We start from the raw sequence: 16,866 nt of genomic DNA, 5'->3' as shown, positions 1-16,866 counted from the left end.
TTGTGTGTAATGAATGTCAGCTGCAGTATCTTACGATGAAAATCACTGGGTTACCCAAACAATGGTTGTTGGTTGCACAGATAGTATGTTTAATACATGCAAACATATTCAAGAAAGAGAGCGTGTGCTTTTCCACATCCTTCTGGATTTTTCTCCCTTCTAGTTCTGTTCAGGATGCCTTCTGTTCAGAAATAATGGTGCCAAGTTTCCTTTGGGGATGGTTATAATTTAGAGTTGCTTTCGCAGGTTTTAGGTGCTCGTCATCTCCCTAAACTCGGTAGAAGCATCGCTTGTCCCTTTGTAGAGGTTGAAATTTGTGGGGCTGAATATGATAACAACAAATTCAAGACAACAGTTGTGAGTGAGTATCTGTGGGTTTCTGTGCTGTAGGGACGTGGTTGTACTTCCAGTGTGCTTAAATAAAAGTAGGCAGGGGATGACCATGTATTTGTGTTGTCTGTAATTGGTCAGCAACTTATAATATAGGGAGGAGTGGATTAACTGTTGCTCTGCACTGCTAAGTCATACAGTCTTCATCTCTCGCTTGCCTCAGGGCCAGTTAATTTGAGAAACTTCAATGTATATCAAGTTTTGAAAAAATAGTACTGTTACAGTTTGGAAAAAAAAAAAGAAGTCCCATTCTGTTATGTTTTTGCCTATGCATAAGTTTGTGTATTTGCATATTTTAAAAAATTGCTGTCTTGAAAGTGCCTCCAACAGTGCTAGTCAGTTCCCAAAAGTCTGGCCCAAATAGAGAGTTACTACTGTGAGATCCAGACTATGTTTATTTAAACTCAGCTTCTAAGACTGGCATCCCCTTGGAGACAGCTTGGGTGCATGGGGCTGTAAAATGGTATAACTTGCAATGCAAGAGAAGTTTGATCAAAGCTCACTCCTGGGGAGTCCTGGACAAGGGATGTGTGTTTGTAAATGAGCTTCATGTAAGTAAAATGGGGCAATATCTCAGCCACTTCATATTTTACCATTTAATATTTCTGGATGCAGCAGTTTTCCTCTGGTAGACAACAGGCTCTGGTTCTGATTATCCAAACCAGTGATACCAGTGGAAAATAAACAGAAAAGCAGGAGCAGGAATGTGCATTGTGGCTCTTTGGTACTTCAGAGAAGAGGGTTATGGTTTAAACTTTTTGTGGGAAGCGAGCAAGACTTTAGAGAGCAAACTTCCTGGCTGTGTCACATCCACCAAATGTTGGTGTTCTGTACATGGCTACACGTACCTGGGCCAGGGTACAGGTAGTGCTTTTCCTGCTGTTTTTTGCTCACATATGGAATGTGGGGCTTATGAATATGAACTATTAATTAGCAATTTTTTTAAACAAATACGTGTCCAAGTGGGTTTTATACGGTTAAATACAAATAATAGCTTTCCTCCTATCTCCCCCACCAAGTAAACAAATACAAACCTTCTGAAGCAAGGTTACAACATGAGACAGATGGTAAATAGGATTTTTGGGCCTTTGTATCTTAGGAAACGTCCTGGGATGCATCCTCTTATGTGAATGAGTTGAATTTACTGCTCTATACTGGAAATGTTTCCCTTTCCTTACAGATGACAATGGCCTGAATCCAGTTTGGGCACCCTGTGCAGAGCAAGTGAGATTTGAGATTTACGATCCAAGCCTGGCGTTCCTGCGCTTTGTTGTCTATGAGGAGGACATGTTCAGCGATCCCAATTTCCTAGCACACGCCACTTTTCCCATCAAAGGAATCAAATCAGGTAGGACAAGTGGTTACAATGAGGGGCTCTGTCAGAAAGATGCTGTTCAGCATTGTTGTGCTGTGACTTCCTCTGTGGTGTGGACTCCCTCCTTCCTCTACGAACCCAGCTTACCCTGGCTTTAGTTGTCAAGAGCATGTGACATCATGAGTGTCTCAGTTCTGCCATTCTTGCCTTTTGCTACTCTCTAATTGCCATAGCCAGGCCTGCTCTCAGCAGTGGAACATTTGAGCACTGAATGAATCCCCTCAGGACTGTGTGCACCTTTTTTGTGACTCCAGATGACCCCTTGCCTTGGCTCTAATTGTCCTTTGTGTTTGTTCCCCCTGCCCCAGGTTTCAGGGCAGTGCCTCTCAAGAATGGCTACAGTGAAGATATAGAGCTGGCCTCGCTTCTGGTCCACTGTGAAATGCAGCAAGTTCTGGTGAGAACCACTGGGTTGGGATTTTTGGGCACTTAGCGTGTATGCCATCAGCACTTTGTGGAAACCAGGAAATGAAGATTTAGTTTCCTGTTCTGTGTCTGATGTATTATTGTCAGGCATTTCTTCTGCAGGTACTGAGGAAGACAAATAGTACAAGTTGTGTTACTCTCCCTCTGGGTGGACAGATTACATGGTTGTTAAAAGAAATAATGCATAAACAAAGCATCATTACCTCCACTAGTTTTTGCAGTAACAGCATGGTCGTTGTCATTCCCTGTTAACTGACTTATGCCATGCAAAGCTAGCTAAAATCAGCTTTGGCTTCATAGAATAAACATTTTTTTTAAGGTCCTACATAAAAAGAAATCACTTTAGCAAGAGAAGATAGTAATTTCTTCCAGTATTTCATGCAAATAAACAACTCATCAAGTGTTAGACATATCTGGTCCCTACAGAAGTGCTAATCTGCTTCTTTTAAGCCTCTCTTAAACACTTACTTGAAGTACTTGTATTTTAAAACACATAGGGGAAGAATAATGATGCATTCTTGCTTATGAAGCCAGGCATTAAAGTCAGGCTGATCTGTGAATGGTGTTTGTTGGTGTTCCAAAGGTGCTGTTGTATATCTCGAATTGGAGCAGGATTATTCTCAGACTCTTTCTCAGTAGTATTTTATGTAATTTAAATACACTTGCATAGAGGCCATGTGATGAAAGTTGAAAGATTCTTCTGGGAAGTGGCTATTTCAGGGTGCTTTCCAGCACCCTTCAGATTCGGAGAAAAAAAAAAAAAATCAACTTCTTATTTGTAACCTTTTGCAACCATCCAGGCCTACACTGCACTTCACACCAGTGTACATTGTTTTTCTGACTAAAACACCGGCTTCTGGGAACTCTAAGTCATAATGTCTCTGAAGGGATTTGCAGCTGCATACACTGAACTGGAAATGGCTGAGTTCAGTCACGTTGTTCTTCCCAAAGGAGTGACAGCCTTTTTCAGACATCCTTTGTGGAAGTTTTTACAAAGCCACCTTATGACACATGATGTAAAATGACTCTGCAATGAGTGCTTGACAGGCATGGTAGGTTCTTTCAGTGGATTCTTAGGGCAGAAGAAGGCTGGAAGCTGAGACAAGGGGGCTGTGTGTGTGTAAACAAGAGAACTGTGTCCTTTAAAGATAATATTTAAATTGTTCCTGTTTCATGGACCCCAATCCAATAGGGGAAACCTGGTAATCTACTGGGTTTTGGTTTGCTGCCTTTGAGAAAACTGACAGCAACTGACCATTACCTAATGCTGAACATGGACTTGTGGATACACTGGGAATCCCTCCTGCTGTGGCTTCTCCTCAGGAATGCAGATCACTGTTTGCCTGGGGCAGGAGCAGCTCTAACAGGGCTGTTGGTGGCAGCAGCGTCTCCCAATCTGTCACACTGAGCCCTTTGACCATAGCATGTTCCACACTCTAGCAGCCCCTTCTGCTTGTTAAGCCAAAAGAAGATGCAGCTCAGCTTTGTGTTTTACAATGTCTGATGTCTCTGGGTGGTAATGTGAAAGAGAACTTTCACAAATTTTCCCTTTTGTTTGGCAGTCTGCAACAAACCCAGACTTGCCATAGTTACCAGCTCCAGAACTTCTGCCAGATCATTCAGGAAGCACCAGGAAGGATCAAGGCTGTCTCTGTTCTTCTGCCTCTTTTTAAAAAATGATGACCGTCCATAAAATGATACCATTTAATAACAGGCCTGTTTATGTACAGAGCCCATCTGCATACACTTGGAGATGAAATACAAAATTATAAGGAGGAATTACAGATGGCTGTGGAATTTCTCAGGAACAGAGAAGCAAAAATATTGTAGACGTAAGCATGCACATTTGAGAGTTATTTTATGGGGCCTTGTGCAGTTCCTGTAGAAGTTAAACAGCTTTCTTGATATTGTAGAAATACTGAGGTGGTTGTTGCATTTAGAAGCATGTCTTATTTGCTTGAAAATTGATTTACTTCCTTCAGAAAGTGTGTGTATCTCTTCAGTATTTCCTGATTCCAGCCTCAATGGTGTGTATGTTTTTGACATAAAGATTGAAGTGGACATTCTTAAATGCGGTTTTAAGGTCTACCTTTGTGGATTCATTTATTTACAAGAACTAATAGCAGTACATATGAATCTTGATGATTACACCTGCAAATTGGTAATTAGCAATCTGCATTTCCTTTGTGATTTGGGAATACTAGGTTTCCTACTGCTTTACAAACAAAAATCAAATAAATTACTTTTTAAATCTTAATCAGTTGCATAGCACTGAGGCTGTTTCAGTTGCTTCAACCCATGCCTGTGTAGGAATGTGTTCCAGGAGGAAAAAGAAGGCTTAGGAAAGGATCTTGTTCCTGTAAGTGAAACTCCTTGGGTGTGTTGGTAACCTAGCAGTTTTCCTAGATCTGGACTGAATGCAGAAAGAGGCAGGCTTATTAGTATACAGCCTTTGAAAATGTTTGGATTTATTACATTTATTGATTGCATGTCATTTCTTGTAGAATGAGTATCTTGTTTCGCTGCTGATATGAAGATTAAGACTTCAGTCCTGCCAGTTCTATTCCCCACTAGTAACTCTATAAAGAGACAGCTTTTGCATCCAAAGTTTTGAAGTATTAAAATAATTTGAAGTCCTAAAGGGAATAATTATGATTGTTTTATGCTTGTGGAATATATTGAGACCTTCAACTGCGGGTCACATGCGACAACAGAAACTCAGACATAGTCAGGTCTTCTGCAAGTACTGAATTGCCACAGCTACAGAGAAATACAGGAACTGTCCTTCTCTTTGACCATCTGGGTACTTACTGCTCTTAGGGGTCCTGACTTGTGCTGGAATGTCCCTGACACCCCTGCTGGAGGGTATGGCTGGTCATACTGTGGGGCTGATGGCTTTTTTCAGTGCTTTCTAACTTAGTTTATTTCCATAAACATTCCAGAAACGCGTTATCAGACCAATTTCTTAAAACATTCTGTACAGTTAATGAACTGTATAATATTCAACAAAATAATCCCCCAAACCATAAAGATTTTGTGCCATTTTGGGTGTGTGTCTTACAAGTTACCTTGATTTCCAATATCCTTCTGAAGGAGAGCGAAGAAGAGCTTTATTCCTCATGTCGGCAACTTCGGAAGCGCCAGGAGGAGCTTAACAACCAGCTGTTCCTTTATGACACCCACATGAATTTAAGGAATCCTAACAGAGATGCAATACTGAAGGAATTCAGTGTGAATGAGCACAAACTACAGATATATCAAGAGACGTGCAACCGCAGGTGGGTTGGTAATCGTTCTCCCTTCCAAGGCAGCTCTATCTACACATGAGCTATGGTAAGGAAACCTCAGATGTATTAAAATGAAGAGTGGTGAGGGCAGAATGAGCTCATCTGAAGCGAGGAAGGTGCTGCAGAGAAGCCAGGCTGGGCTGGAAGCCACTAGGGGCCAGCAGAAGCTGTGCAATGCCTGCTCAGTGGCATCTCAGTGATCACAGTGAAACGTGTCATCCTGGGAGGTTTTATATTCCTCTCTTCTGCTTTCCAGGAGGAAAGTCTGGAAGTGTATACAGAACAAATAAACCTACCCCTTCACTATTTCTACACCATCAAAATTGTGTCCCTGGAAATGTCTTGAGCGTATTAGATGTGTAGGAACAGAGGACACTTCCAGATACACAAACTATAAAAGATAAAACCAGTACTGAGTTGTAACAGCACTGCATTGTCAGTTCAGTACATTATCCAGAGTTTAGGAGAGGGTTCTTTCTCCTTTGCTGCCACCTTTGGGATGAGTGTGAAGGAGACAGAGAGAGGCTTCATGTACCAGGAGAAAGCCTTGAGTAGATCTCAAGACTTTAAATATTCTTACCCTGGTTTTTTTGTGTGCTGAGCAGCTGCATGAATCACTGGTTTACTCCCATTTATTGAGGAAAGAAATTGCAGTGCTTGTTGCTGATACATCACTCATTTTGGTATCTAAATTGAATTTGGGTACTGTTTTCCTCTGAGAAATTCCTGGTAGACTTAACATTTTCCTTTTCTTTTCCCTTAAGATTAAAGGAGAAGAAAGTCAGTAACAGCAAATTCTACTCTTAAAGCCCATCATTCTTTGAGGCTGCTTTATGGTGCGATTCAGGAAGAGATTAATTTATCCTGGTCATCCTACCCAGTGATGGTCTCATCAGATGGAATGACTGGAAGAAGAGGAGGAAGAGGAACCGATGGGTTTCCTTGAGAATTTCTTGTTATAAGAAAAAACATTTTTAATTCCTAATAATTTATATTCTGTACAAAGCATATCCTCTGTGCAAGCCAGAGCTTCAGTGTATTCAAGATTTTTAAAACTTGAGGACGCGTAGTTGGATAGACCTCACTTCTTATTATCAATACCTGAAGTACAAGTAAAACTCATCTCCTATATTTGTGTATGCAGGCTGTAGATAAGACATTCCCAACCATTTTCATGCATGGAATCACACCACTTTAACGACCTGGCTCCTCAAGATTAAATAGTAGCGAGTTTTTAATTTATTAAATGCTGTAAAAGCACTTCTACGCCAGCATTGTCACCTCATGGATGTTACAGTCCCCAGGGATTGTGCTTCTGATACTGTATAAAATATTTTGGGCAGCTGATAGCTTGTACCTTTTTGTCTGTTATTAAAAGTTTTCTGTTACATTTTTGAGAACAAGATAATATGTTAATTTTGTTGAAAGCAAATACCCTTTTGTCGCTGTAGTTGTGTTCTTCCCGTTGAACTCTCTGTAAAGGTTTAAGAAAGGAGCAATGTGTGAACCTCTCTTCACAGCCCCTATGAACTTACGTCACAGGCTCCAGGCACTGGAAGGAAAAGTTTGAAGATATGCAGGAAGAGATATCTGTTTGTTTGCAGAAAGGGAAGGTATTTGAAATTCTGAGAAGCATTTACTTTTGTATGGTATCATTTTTGCAAATCCTTTCAGCTGCTAATGTGCTTGGAAATGAATCTTTAAATGAACTGTCAATTTTTAATCTTGCAATCCTACTTAGACGATAGTCAAATGATAGTGTTCTGTAAATGCAGACCATTTTCTCAAAATGTAACTAATCCAAGAATGACAGTGTGCACAAATATAGAGGTACAGCGTTCTTGTGGCCTTTAATCAAATCAAGAGCATGGAACTACAGATGAGAAAACCTGTTAGATTAGCAAGTGTGTTTTCCTGCCAGAGCAGAACTAAAATCCTTTGATGGAATATTTAACAGCAGTTGCCATGATTTGTGTATATGTTGGTCCTTTGTGCTAGCACTGTTTTTTATTACTATCAAATTTCTAGCCACCTTATCTCTGCATGGGTGGAGTTTTGCTGTCTGTGTTTCTGATGTGTGCAGAGGAGTTTAGTTTTCTGCCTGAGTGGCTGCCTGAGGCATAAAATGCTGCATACATAGTGCTATATTTCTGATCACAGAGGACTTGCATGGATTTGGGATTCATGGCCTGATGCAGCTGCCTCAGCAATTTTCAGTTTCTCTTGCTCCCCACGCTGTGACTTCTGTTGTTTCAAGAGGCTCTTAATTGATGCCATTGTGCATTCACAGATGATGGTTTGAGGAACCCCCTTGAGGTTTTAGTTATTCTGTAAAGACAGTCTTGTCTCAAAGTTGAAAGTATTATAATAGTGTATCCCACAATGGGGTGGCTTCTGTAAATTTTTTATTATAAAGAAATTAATTACTAATCACTCAGCTGAAAAACAGAGGAAAGTTAAAGGCAATTCTCTGCTTTTCATCCTCCTGCCTGCAATCTCTTCAGTACCCAGTTGTGATTGACCTGTTCAAGGACTAGATGTGTGCAAACCTCCCTCAAACAGAGCAAAAAATCCCGTCAGCAGTGGATTTGGGAGGTGGAGCTGTAACCTAGGCTGCTGTATAAAGCTGGTCTTTACTGCAGTATCCAGTCCAGTGAGGTGATCCAGTTGCTCCTCCTCGAGGTGGGGGGTCATATCTAGTGTGCATGTTCCAGGATGTGCTTAGTTTGTCATATGATCAGTTCCTGTGCTATATATTTCCCTCAACAGTCTCTGTGATTCCCATGTAATGTGAGAACACCGTGTTGTCAGTGTTGATCAGACAAGGTGGCCCAAAGCCTTGTCTGGAAGGCCTTGAGGTTGTTGCTGCTGCAGGACGAGATTCATGGGCCGCTGACACCAGCTAGGTTTGGACTGATCAGGAAACCTAGACTACAAGATGCCAGAGCTCAGGAAACTCAGACCTCGAGGTCGAGGCTGTTGCTGTGGTGAGGTTTTTGTTCTGTTTGTGGGCACTTTTTTTAAAGCTGAGTTCCAGAGCAGACACAAGCAAACTGTCCCTTCCTCCTGGCTTCCTTCGTTGGTATTCCTGACACAGGACAACCACTGTGTGCTGGACACAGGAGTTCCTTGTGCTGTTGTTGTGCAAGTATTTAAGAATTAGCACATTTTGTAGTCCTTTGAAAAGTCCTATGTATGTTCTCCACACATGTGATGCCAGGAGTTTTGAGGCACTCCTTCAGTATTTATGAAAATGCATTTTGTTTTACAGTAAGACTTTTTCCCCAGAGTATGATGTTACACTGGATGCAGAATGAAAATATAGCAGTGACTGTTTTGTTGACTTGCTAATTATGGGCAAGGCTATATTGTAACTCTTGTTTCTTGTATTGTTTTAATCCAATATCTCACCTCTCAGTCCTTTGTCAGGGCAAGCTCTGTAGCAACTTTTTCACAGTTGCAACTGTTTGAATACGAAAGTAAGTGTGAATGTGTGTGCTAATTTTTTAATCTATAAAAACATTTATAAATTTTTGAAGTTAACAATTGTTAAATTGTTATATTCTTACAGGAACTGTTTTAAATCATTGAAATAACTTATTAAAATAAATAATTTTTGATAACTCAGCTGCGATGTGAATGATGCCAGATGTTCCTTTGTTCAAGTATTGCTCACTGAATTTCATGAATTTTGCCAGTCATTTGAAGCAGCGAGTGAGTTCTTACTGAAACGTGGTCTGATGGTATGTTCTGCTGGGGGTTGGAAGAAGGGCAATTCTGTGCTTTTAAGATGAACTGACTTAATGATTGTTTCCGTAGACATGGTTATTGTTGCACTTCCATCTGCCTGCAAACACACAGGGCAGAAGGAAAAGGTCAAGGATCATGTTTAAGTTGTGATTCCTACCTGACCTTTTTCAGTGAGAGGTAGATGGAAACTTCAACCCCAGTGAGAATCAGATTTGTATGAACTTGAACAATAAAGTCTGAAAGAGGCAGAGATTAAGTTGGTGGTGATTTGGAAGAACAGTAATCTTGATGGTTACCAAAAAATGTTACCAGCACACTTTCTGCCCATGAGTCTGTGTGGGCAGAGGTGCTGCTGGGGCAATGCACGCTCTCCTTATGTTGAGATTTTTTTTTAGTTGTTGGGAGTCTTGGGAACAAAAGTTTTCTCAATCTTTCGATAAAAATTATATGCTTATTGAACATGAATAATATGAGATGTCTGCAGCCTACTTCTTCTAGAAGGTCATTAGATAAGCTAAAGGGTCTTTATCACCTTTGCATATGTGAGTATTGGTATGCAGGAGCTCTGCAGTCCAACAAAATTCCTTCCTTTAGGTGTTTTGTTGTCTGTACTCTCATTTTTTCCCACCCCAATGCATCTGTGTGTTAGTTCTGCAGTCCTCTGGATGGTGAGATGGTGTGACCCATGTACCAGGCGTTATCTTTGAATTCTTCAAACCAGTTGTAAAAATCTGAATGTGGTGTGAAAGCTGAAGTACAGTGTTTGAATTCTGCTATAGTCATGTGTCAGCGTTTCCAAGTGCAGTCCAACTAGTTGGCTTTGTTCCAGGCTGAAATTCCATTTATATCATTAGAAATAGAAGTTAAATATAATGAAAATTAACCTTCAGAACCAGTTCAGAGACAAATTTATCTTCTGACCTACAACAGATATTTGTAAACATGCACAGCTATTAGTTTTAAAAGAATTTTAATTAAATTAAAAGCAGTTTAATTCATTGCTAGTCTACATTCTTAGCTGTTACTCCAGCAAAACTGGGAACCATGAGCTTGACTAAAATAAAGCAGAAGTAGTTCCCTTAACACTTAGGTACTCCTGAATTGCAGTTTATCCCCAGATCTTTTGCAATATGTATAAATTATCAGTGTCCAGGACACTTTTGTCTGAAGATCACATCATGAATTATTAAATATGCCACTGTATTTTGGAAAGTACGTGGAAATAAGTAATAAATAGAAATGAAGGAACATTGGTTCTCTTAGGAGAAGGCACTATAAAATCTGGTCTACTTTGAAGTTGATTAAAAGTCCAAAATAAATACCTTTAAATACACATTAGAAGTATAAGTTGTTCATGTGCATCTGGCAAATGTGTACCTTGACGTGCTGTGTCTACGACATTAAGCAGCTGACTGAGGATTTTATTCACTTTAAACACCAGCATCATTCTTTTTAGTAAGGGACCTATCAACTGTTCAGTAATTTTGAGGACTAGGAAAAATTGAATCTGTGCTATATTTTCATTCTGCTTTTTTCAGTTTTTAGATGCGTTTCTGGTCATTCGGTTTCAGGAAAACAGGTAAAAAAAAATTAAAATTTGAAAATAGACGCAACACTTGAATTAATTGCCTTGATTTACTCTGCTGTTCATGAAAGAGGAGTAATAACAAAAAAAACGGGAAGAAGAAGAGAAAATTCTCATTGTAAAAAAATTAAAATAGAGCAGCTGTGACTGGCTTTACACAGATGTAATTCCCAAGCAATTTTAGAGTCTCTCCTTCAGCCGCAGATTGCCTGTTTTCCTTTTGGAAAGAGGAAAAGTATCCTTCACTTCCTCTGTAGTCAGGATGATGCTTTTTTTTGACTAGCTAAAGCTGACTGACAGGGAATTAATGAATTTCCCAGTGCACTGTTGATGGCTCTGGTCACCCCTGCCAAGCACTGCCCCTGTCTCCCCACAAGTACCTGATTTACTCCCTTGTGCTGCAGCACAGTCATGGGCCATTAGGACAGAATAGTCTGCTCTGTTATCACTGAGAACTTCTGCCCTTGACTCCAGACAGATGAAAAAGTTCACGTGTTGAGCTCAGCTGCTGCAGGACTTTGGTATTTGTGGTTTTGTTGGGCTTTTTTTGGCTGCTCAGGAGCTTCCGCTGCTGTTGTACCTCAAAAGCTGCTCGGGGCTTGAGCCTGGGCTGGTGTTGACAGCACGGGTTTAGGATTCATGCCTAAAGAACCCTTCATGGATTTTGTTTTCAACCCCACCGTTGAGATAATTATAAATAGAGGTAGCTGAGCTTTGCTAAAAGATTGCAAAGAGCAGAGGAAATTCCCCAGGGGCACAGGGATTAGGTTCCCTATCTTAAAAAGATTTTTTTTTTTTTAAACAAGATGTAGCATGAAATACTGATGCTGTTTCTTTGCAACAGGCTTGTGCAATTTCTTGTACATTTTGGTTTTGTCTTCTGCTGGCATTAAAATTTCTTAATCTATTTCTGATAACATTGTGTCAAACCCAGAGAACTTAAAGGGGAAAACAACAAAGTGGTTTCCACTTGGAAAAAAAAAAGGCTGTTGGAAAGAGAACAGCAGCCCAGTGCTTTCATGAGGTCATGGCTGTCTTCTTTCTGTTTTATTAAAAAGAAGGGTTTTTTCTGCAGATGATGGTGTATAATAATGACTTCTGGAGCGTGGCCCTTCTGCCATCAGTGCTCAGTTGGAGGCACATAAGCTCTTTATAACAGAGTGCAACACTCCTGCTACAGAAACAGTTTATTTGCTATTAGAGAAAAAAAAAAAAAGGGTTCTCTCTTGAACTGTCCCTCAAGCTAAGTATTAAATTTAGCTTCTTTTATGGTGTACTTACTGGTAGGGGAACGAAGGAGAAAAGTTAGATTTCAAGCAAGACAATATAAAAAAGTTACCAATAGCATGGGTTTATTTTTTTCTTTTAAGGTAAACTTCTCTGGAAGGGAACTCAAGAGTCAAAAAATAATGCTGTCTCCAGTCATTATTAACTACAAACCCCTCCATCTTCTCAGCAGGGGTGGCAGTGGACTTTTTAGTTTGGTTCCTCTATTTAGGCCCTGTTGTTTTCTGAGAATCCTTTAACAATGCAGCAGAACTACTGTCTGCCTCTTCCTCTGCACTTCCCCATTTCAACTGCAGCAGAGTTTAACAACTGAAGGAACTGGAAGTTACAATTAATTTAAGAGCAGTGTAGCTTCAGCTATTAAATAGAAAGACTAAAGTTTAAAGAGAAGTGTGAAATTCTTGGAGGACTCTCCTTTTGTCAAGGAGTACAGAAACAGTAATGCTGATGGGTTAAGGGAAAACAACTTCGTGTTTTAACATCTGAGGTGGTTTCTGTTTCTCTTCCTACATTAAACTGACGGGAGTTGCTTGGGACAGTAGTGACCTGTACTTAACAAGGTCTTATCTTCTATTCTTAAAACTCCATGAAATTATGAATTTCCTTGTAGCAAGTGTTTATCTTCCTACTACAAAGGTAAAGTTCTACTCAAATTGTGTCAGGTGTTAAAGAAATATTATTAAAGCTAAAAACGTTTTATAAATAGTGGAACGTGAGTGTAATCACTTACCAGATGTCTTTGATGGATTCTTTGTTTATCCATTCAGTAATGCTGGGGAAAATAATAGGTTTTATTTATGAATGCACTTTAGTTAGCTCATTCATTTTAAACAGACATATTTCACTGTTAGAAAAATCTACAAATCTGTGGTGCTTCAAGCACTTTGCTGTAATTTAGATTAACTATGGTGCCTTTTCCAGGAATGACATTAGATATCACAGAGTTAAGTCAGAAAAGCGTACCAGAATGTAAAGAAACCACATTTGTTTATTGTCTAGCAGTTTATCAGTTCATCTTGGTTAGGCACATATACAACCAAGCTGGAAAGCAGAACTGGGTTTTGGAATGTGATCAAAGAGTAAGTTTATTCTCCTCTGGATCATGTAGCACAAGCTCTTTAGGAATATAGGGCAGGAATCAAGAGTATAATGCCATCAGGGAGGAAGAACAGCCAGCCTAAGGACATTTGTTCCATTCACTGCAGTGTGCTGTTGTACCTGAGAATAAAATGCTGCTTGCAGTAATACTGAGCTTCATCTTGTTAGTGATCTGATCAGTTTTACTTTGCAGAGAAACTGTATAAAAATTACACCTCTTTACTCAATAGTTCCATTCCTTGGGGATAAAACTGTTTAAAGATATTTACCTGAATCACACAAATGTGTGTTTTTTTAAAAAAAATCTTTATTACCTGTCTGTCAAAACCAGAAGTACGCGGAGAACATAACTAAATTCTGTCCTCAGCATTTCATCTTTTAGAGTGAAAATGTGACTGCAGATGGAAACCACGAGACCATCACAGCAATCAGCAGGAAAAGCAGTCCTCCATCCCTAACAAGCTGCATAATGGTATAATTTCTTGGCTTTGGTCCACATCCCCGGGATCTAAACCACTCCACCACTTCATTCAGGCTGTACTGCTGAGGCTCATACCCCAGCTCCTTCCTGGCCTTCTCCATACTAAAATAGTGAGTGACCCCAGTTTTGTAAACCTCTGTGCGAGTCAGGAGGGGCTGAAAATTATAAATGTGTCCTACAAGAAAATGAACTACTTCAGTAAGGAATGCAAAAAAATAGACAAGGGAGAGAGGGAGGCGACAGGTTGGGAACTTGTAACCCAAACCTTCCACTAAGGGTCGGAAAAATTCAAAGTTATTTACAGGCCTGCCATCTGAAATAAAATAGGCTTGGCCTGCAGCAATGTGCTGCTTGTTGGCTTTGAGGGCCTCAAAGGCAAGGATATGAGCCTGAACCAGGTTGTCTACATGCACAAATTCAACCAAACTAAGAGGATCTCCATACACAAACTTAAACAGCCCCCTTTCAATATAACTGACTATTCTTGGAAGATGTCTCTGTTCTCCAGGCCCGTAGATACCTGCTGGTCGCAGAGCACAAGTCCTTAACACACCTCTCCCATTTTCAAGCTCAGCACCATTTGCCTCCAGCACCTTCATTTCAGCTAAAGATTTGGTCCGGGAGTAGTGATCGGGATGGAGGTGAAGAGGGAGGTAAGGCAGAGATTCATCCCCATTTTCTATAATCTGCCCTCCAAATATCACGTTGTATGTGCTTGTATAAACCAGACTCGACACTCCTGTGCTCTTGCAGGCTTGGATGACATTTTCTGTTCCTTTCACGTTAACATCTTCTATAAGTTTTCGGTTCAGCTGCTCCCTGCCAGACATTCCATAGGAAGCGATATGGAATACGCAGATTACATCTCTGAGAGCATCTTCCACTTCAGTCAGGCAGCAGATATCCCCCTGCACGAACTTTATTCCCTCTGGCACGGCTTGAAGTGGCTTCACGACATCAAAGAGAATCACATCAACTCCCTTTTGATATATGGCACAACCTAAACTGAAACATGACAGAAACCGTATGTTAGGATTCGTAGCACAACGGTGCATGAAACATTTCACCTGGAGAAAGAGAAGACTATTAACTATTTCAGTGCTGATTATTTTTCTGATGGGAGTCTTTTAAATATTCAGCCATCTACTGTGGGGCAGATTCAGCTGTGATACTTGAGGTACTGAACTACTTTCTCACACTCCAGCAGTACTTTGGAGAAAAAAAGAGGCAGAATTGGTGTAAAAAATTCTGAACAGAAACAACTGAAGTGCTTTCAGTGGCCTTCTGGAAGAACACAGCTTTGGAAGAACCCTCCTCTATCTCCTTTAGATCAGCAACAGCAAACCTTTCAGATGGAAACCTCTGGAAAACTATTAAAAAAAAAAAAAGTGTATTGGTTTTATCTTACTGCTTTTGTGTCATCCCAGCTCTGGCAGAGCAACAGGTTGGTCTTCGCCGTTGTGTTTGAAATTTGTGGAGAAGGGGAGTGAGAAGCTTCTCCGTTGGAATGAATACCTTGCCACGTGCCACATTTTACTCCAAGTTGCAGGTATAAACACAGGTATTGACACAAAGTATGACTCTGGTGTTTCTCCCCCACCTTTCCTACAACTGTTGTATGTCTACAGTGCTTTAAGGGGGAGACAGTGGAAGAAAAAGCCAAGCAGAAGTTGGATAGGGTTCTTCTGAGATTTTTTTTTTCCCCTCCTCCCACTTGACATTTACTTTTTGGTCCTGACTGTGGTCTCACTCCCCTCTGTAAGCAGTTCTAACTCTGCAGGTACTCAAGATAGTCTAGGGCTCAAAATAGGATTTTTTTCTTTACAAGGCCTGCAGAGCCAGCTACAGTAAATGGATTTCACTGAAATATGTACCTTATTAACAACTCTAATCCTAAAACATCACTGCCCATTGAAATAAATCTATTCTTGAGAGAGCAGTTGGAGTAGTTAATCTATAGAACTAAGCAGTGTGTAACTATTTGCAGGTCAAAAGAAAGATGTGTGTACAAGTGGAGGCTTGTCCTTCAGAGCAGGCTGAAAGGTGGTGATCTGACCACCCATTACAGAGGTGACCAGACAGGTAAATGCCTGCGAGGCAGCTGATGCCTGACATTTGGAAACACAGGATAACAGAGTTACTTACAGCATCTGGAGACAGACTAACATGTTTGTTTAAAACTGAGACCCCAGATGAACCAGAAGATGGACTGAACTGGATCAGAAATCTCAGGCCCATAGTTTTCCGTTTTACAGATGGATTTTGCTGCCTCCTCAGCAGCAATCTCTTACATTTATTCCTGTGTGTAATAACCATTTAATGCACTAACCGGAAGCCAAAATAACCCCCTCCGCCAGTAATGAGGACTCTCTCCTTGGCAGGGGTTCCCGGTTCCATCCTCTTTCCTTTGGCGCTCTGTGATGAAATTGACCTGCAAGTCACATTGCAAATACATTAAAACCAATCGGAGTTTTAATATCAGCGCGCATTCGGTTATTCACCGATCTATTTCACGCTTTAATTGCAGCCCTTCATCCCACCACCGAGGCGAGGGAGGACGCTCAGCCCCGGGATCGCTCCAAGCAGGGGTTTTACGTGGAGGAGGGAGGGCTGCAGTGAACAAAGCGAGCGTGGAGCCGCCTGTGACGAGCTCGTTCATCCTCTAAGTCCCCTCCCCGGGCAGCGCGGGGGTCCCAGCCCGTACCTGCTGTGCCTTTCCCGTCCTTCCCGTCCCTCGGGAGCGGTGCCGGGCTCTGGGATCACGGGAAATGGGGCGGGCGGGGCCGCGCCCCGAGATGGCGGCGGGGCGGGCGGGCCCTGCCGGGCCTGCTTTGCCGAATTGTGTCGGTTCATGTGGGGGAAGGCACTGCTTGTCCCCTTCTACTGCCCAGGGACGCTCGATCGCAGCGGGGCTCTCAGCCTGAGGCACTTGGAAATGGGGGCTCTCGGGTTGTCTGTGGAACCGGAGCCTTTTCCAGCTGCGTCCCGTCCGGGTGCTGGGCAATCCCCGGGATCAGTCCAGGCTGGGGATGAACAGATGGAAGCAGCCCTGGGGAGAGGGGCTTGGGGGTGCTGGTGGGTGAGAGGCTGGACGTGACCCAGCCCAGAAACCCCAAATCCTGGGCTGATCCCAGGGGGAATTGTGCCCCTCTGCCCTCTCAGGTGAGACCCCGCCTGCAGAGCTGCC

General features: G+C 41.5%; 2 protein-coding genes across 3 annotated transcripts in view; one reads left to right on the top strand and one right to left on the bottom strand.

Annotated features, from left to right (window-relative positions):
• Positions 1 to 9,105, top strand: part of PLCG2 (phospholipase C gamma 2) — a 53,746-nt gene extending 44,641 nt beyond the window's left edge. For both annotated transcript variants that reach the window (XM_050311681.1, XM_050311680.1), the window contains exons 29-33: positions 247 to 361; positions 1,571 to 1,738; positions 2,074 to 2,162; positions 5,285 to 5,469; positions 6,243 to 9,105. In XM_050311681.1, the coding sequence (XP_050167638.1) occupies positions 247 to 361; positions 1,571 to 1,738; positions 2,074 to 2,162; positions 5,285 to 5,469; positions 6,243 to 6,285 (600 nt within the window). In that variant the 3' untranslated portion in view covers positions 6,286 to 9,105. The remainder of the gene's footprint in view (positions 1 to 246; positions 362 to 1,570; positions 1,739 to 2,073; positions 2,163 to 5,284; positions 5,470 to 6,242) is intronic.
• Positions 9,106 to 12,408: 3,303 nt separating this feature from the next.
• Positions 12,409 to 16,469, bottom strand: SDR42E1 (short chain dehydrogenase/reductase family 42E, member 1). Its single transcript, XM_050311682.1, has 3 exons — positions 16,384 to 16,469; positions 16,009 to 16,110; positions 12,409 to 14,684 (listed from the first exon to the last, which is right to left on the bottom strand). The coding sequence occupies exons 2-3, from the start codon at positions 16,074 to 16,076 to the stop codon at positions 13,577 to 13,579; spliced, it is 1,176 nt and encodes a 391-aa protein (XP_050167639.1). The 5' UTR covers positions 16,077 to 16,110; positions 16,384 to 16,469; the 3' UTR covers positions 12,409 to 13,576.
• Positions 16,470 to 16,866: the final 397 nt, after the last annotated feature.

The sequence above is a fragment of the Myiozetetes cayanensis genome, unplaced genomic scaffold, assembly GCF_022539395.1.
Source record: "Myiozetetes cayanensis isolate MyiCay16 unplaced genomic scaffold, myiCay2020 scf16, whole genome shotgun sequence".
Lineage (NCBI taxonomy): Eukaryota > Metazoa > Chordata > Aves > Passeriformes > Tyrannidae > Myiozetetes > Myiozetetes cayanensis.
This window is presented reverse-complemented; position numbering and strand designations above follow the sequence as displayed.

Coding starts and splice junctions, on each gene's coding strand:
- SDR42E1 (XM_050311682.1), bottom strand. CDS start 16,076: ATGGAACCGGGAACCCCTGCCAAGGAGAGAGTCCTCATTACTGGCGGA. Junction 14,685..16,008: donor GGGGGTTATTTTGGCTTCCG/GTTAGTGCATTA, acceptor GTCATGTTTCAG/TTTAGGTTGTGCCATATATC.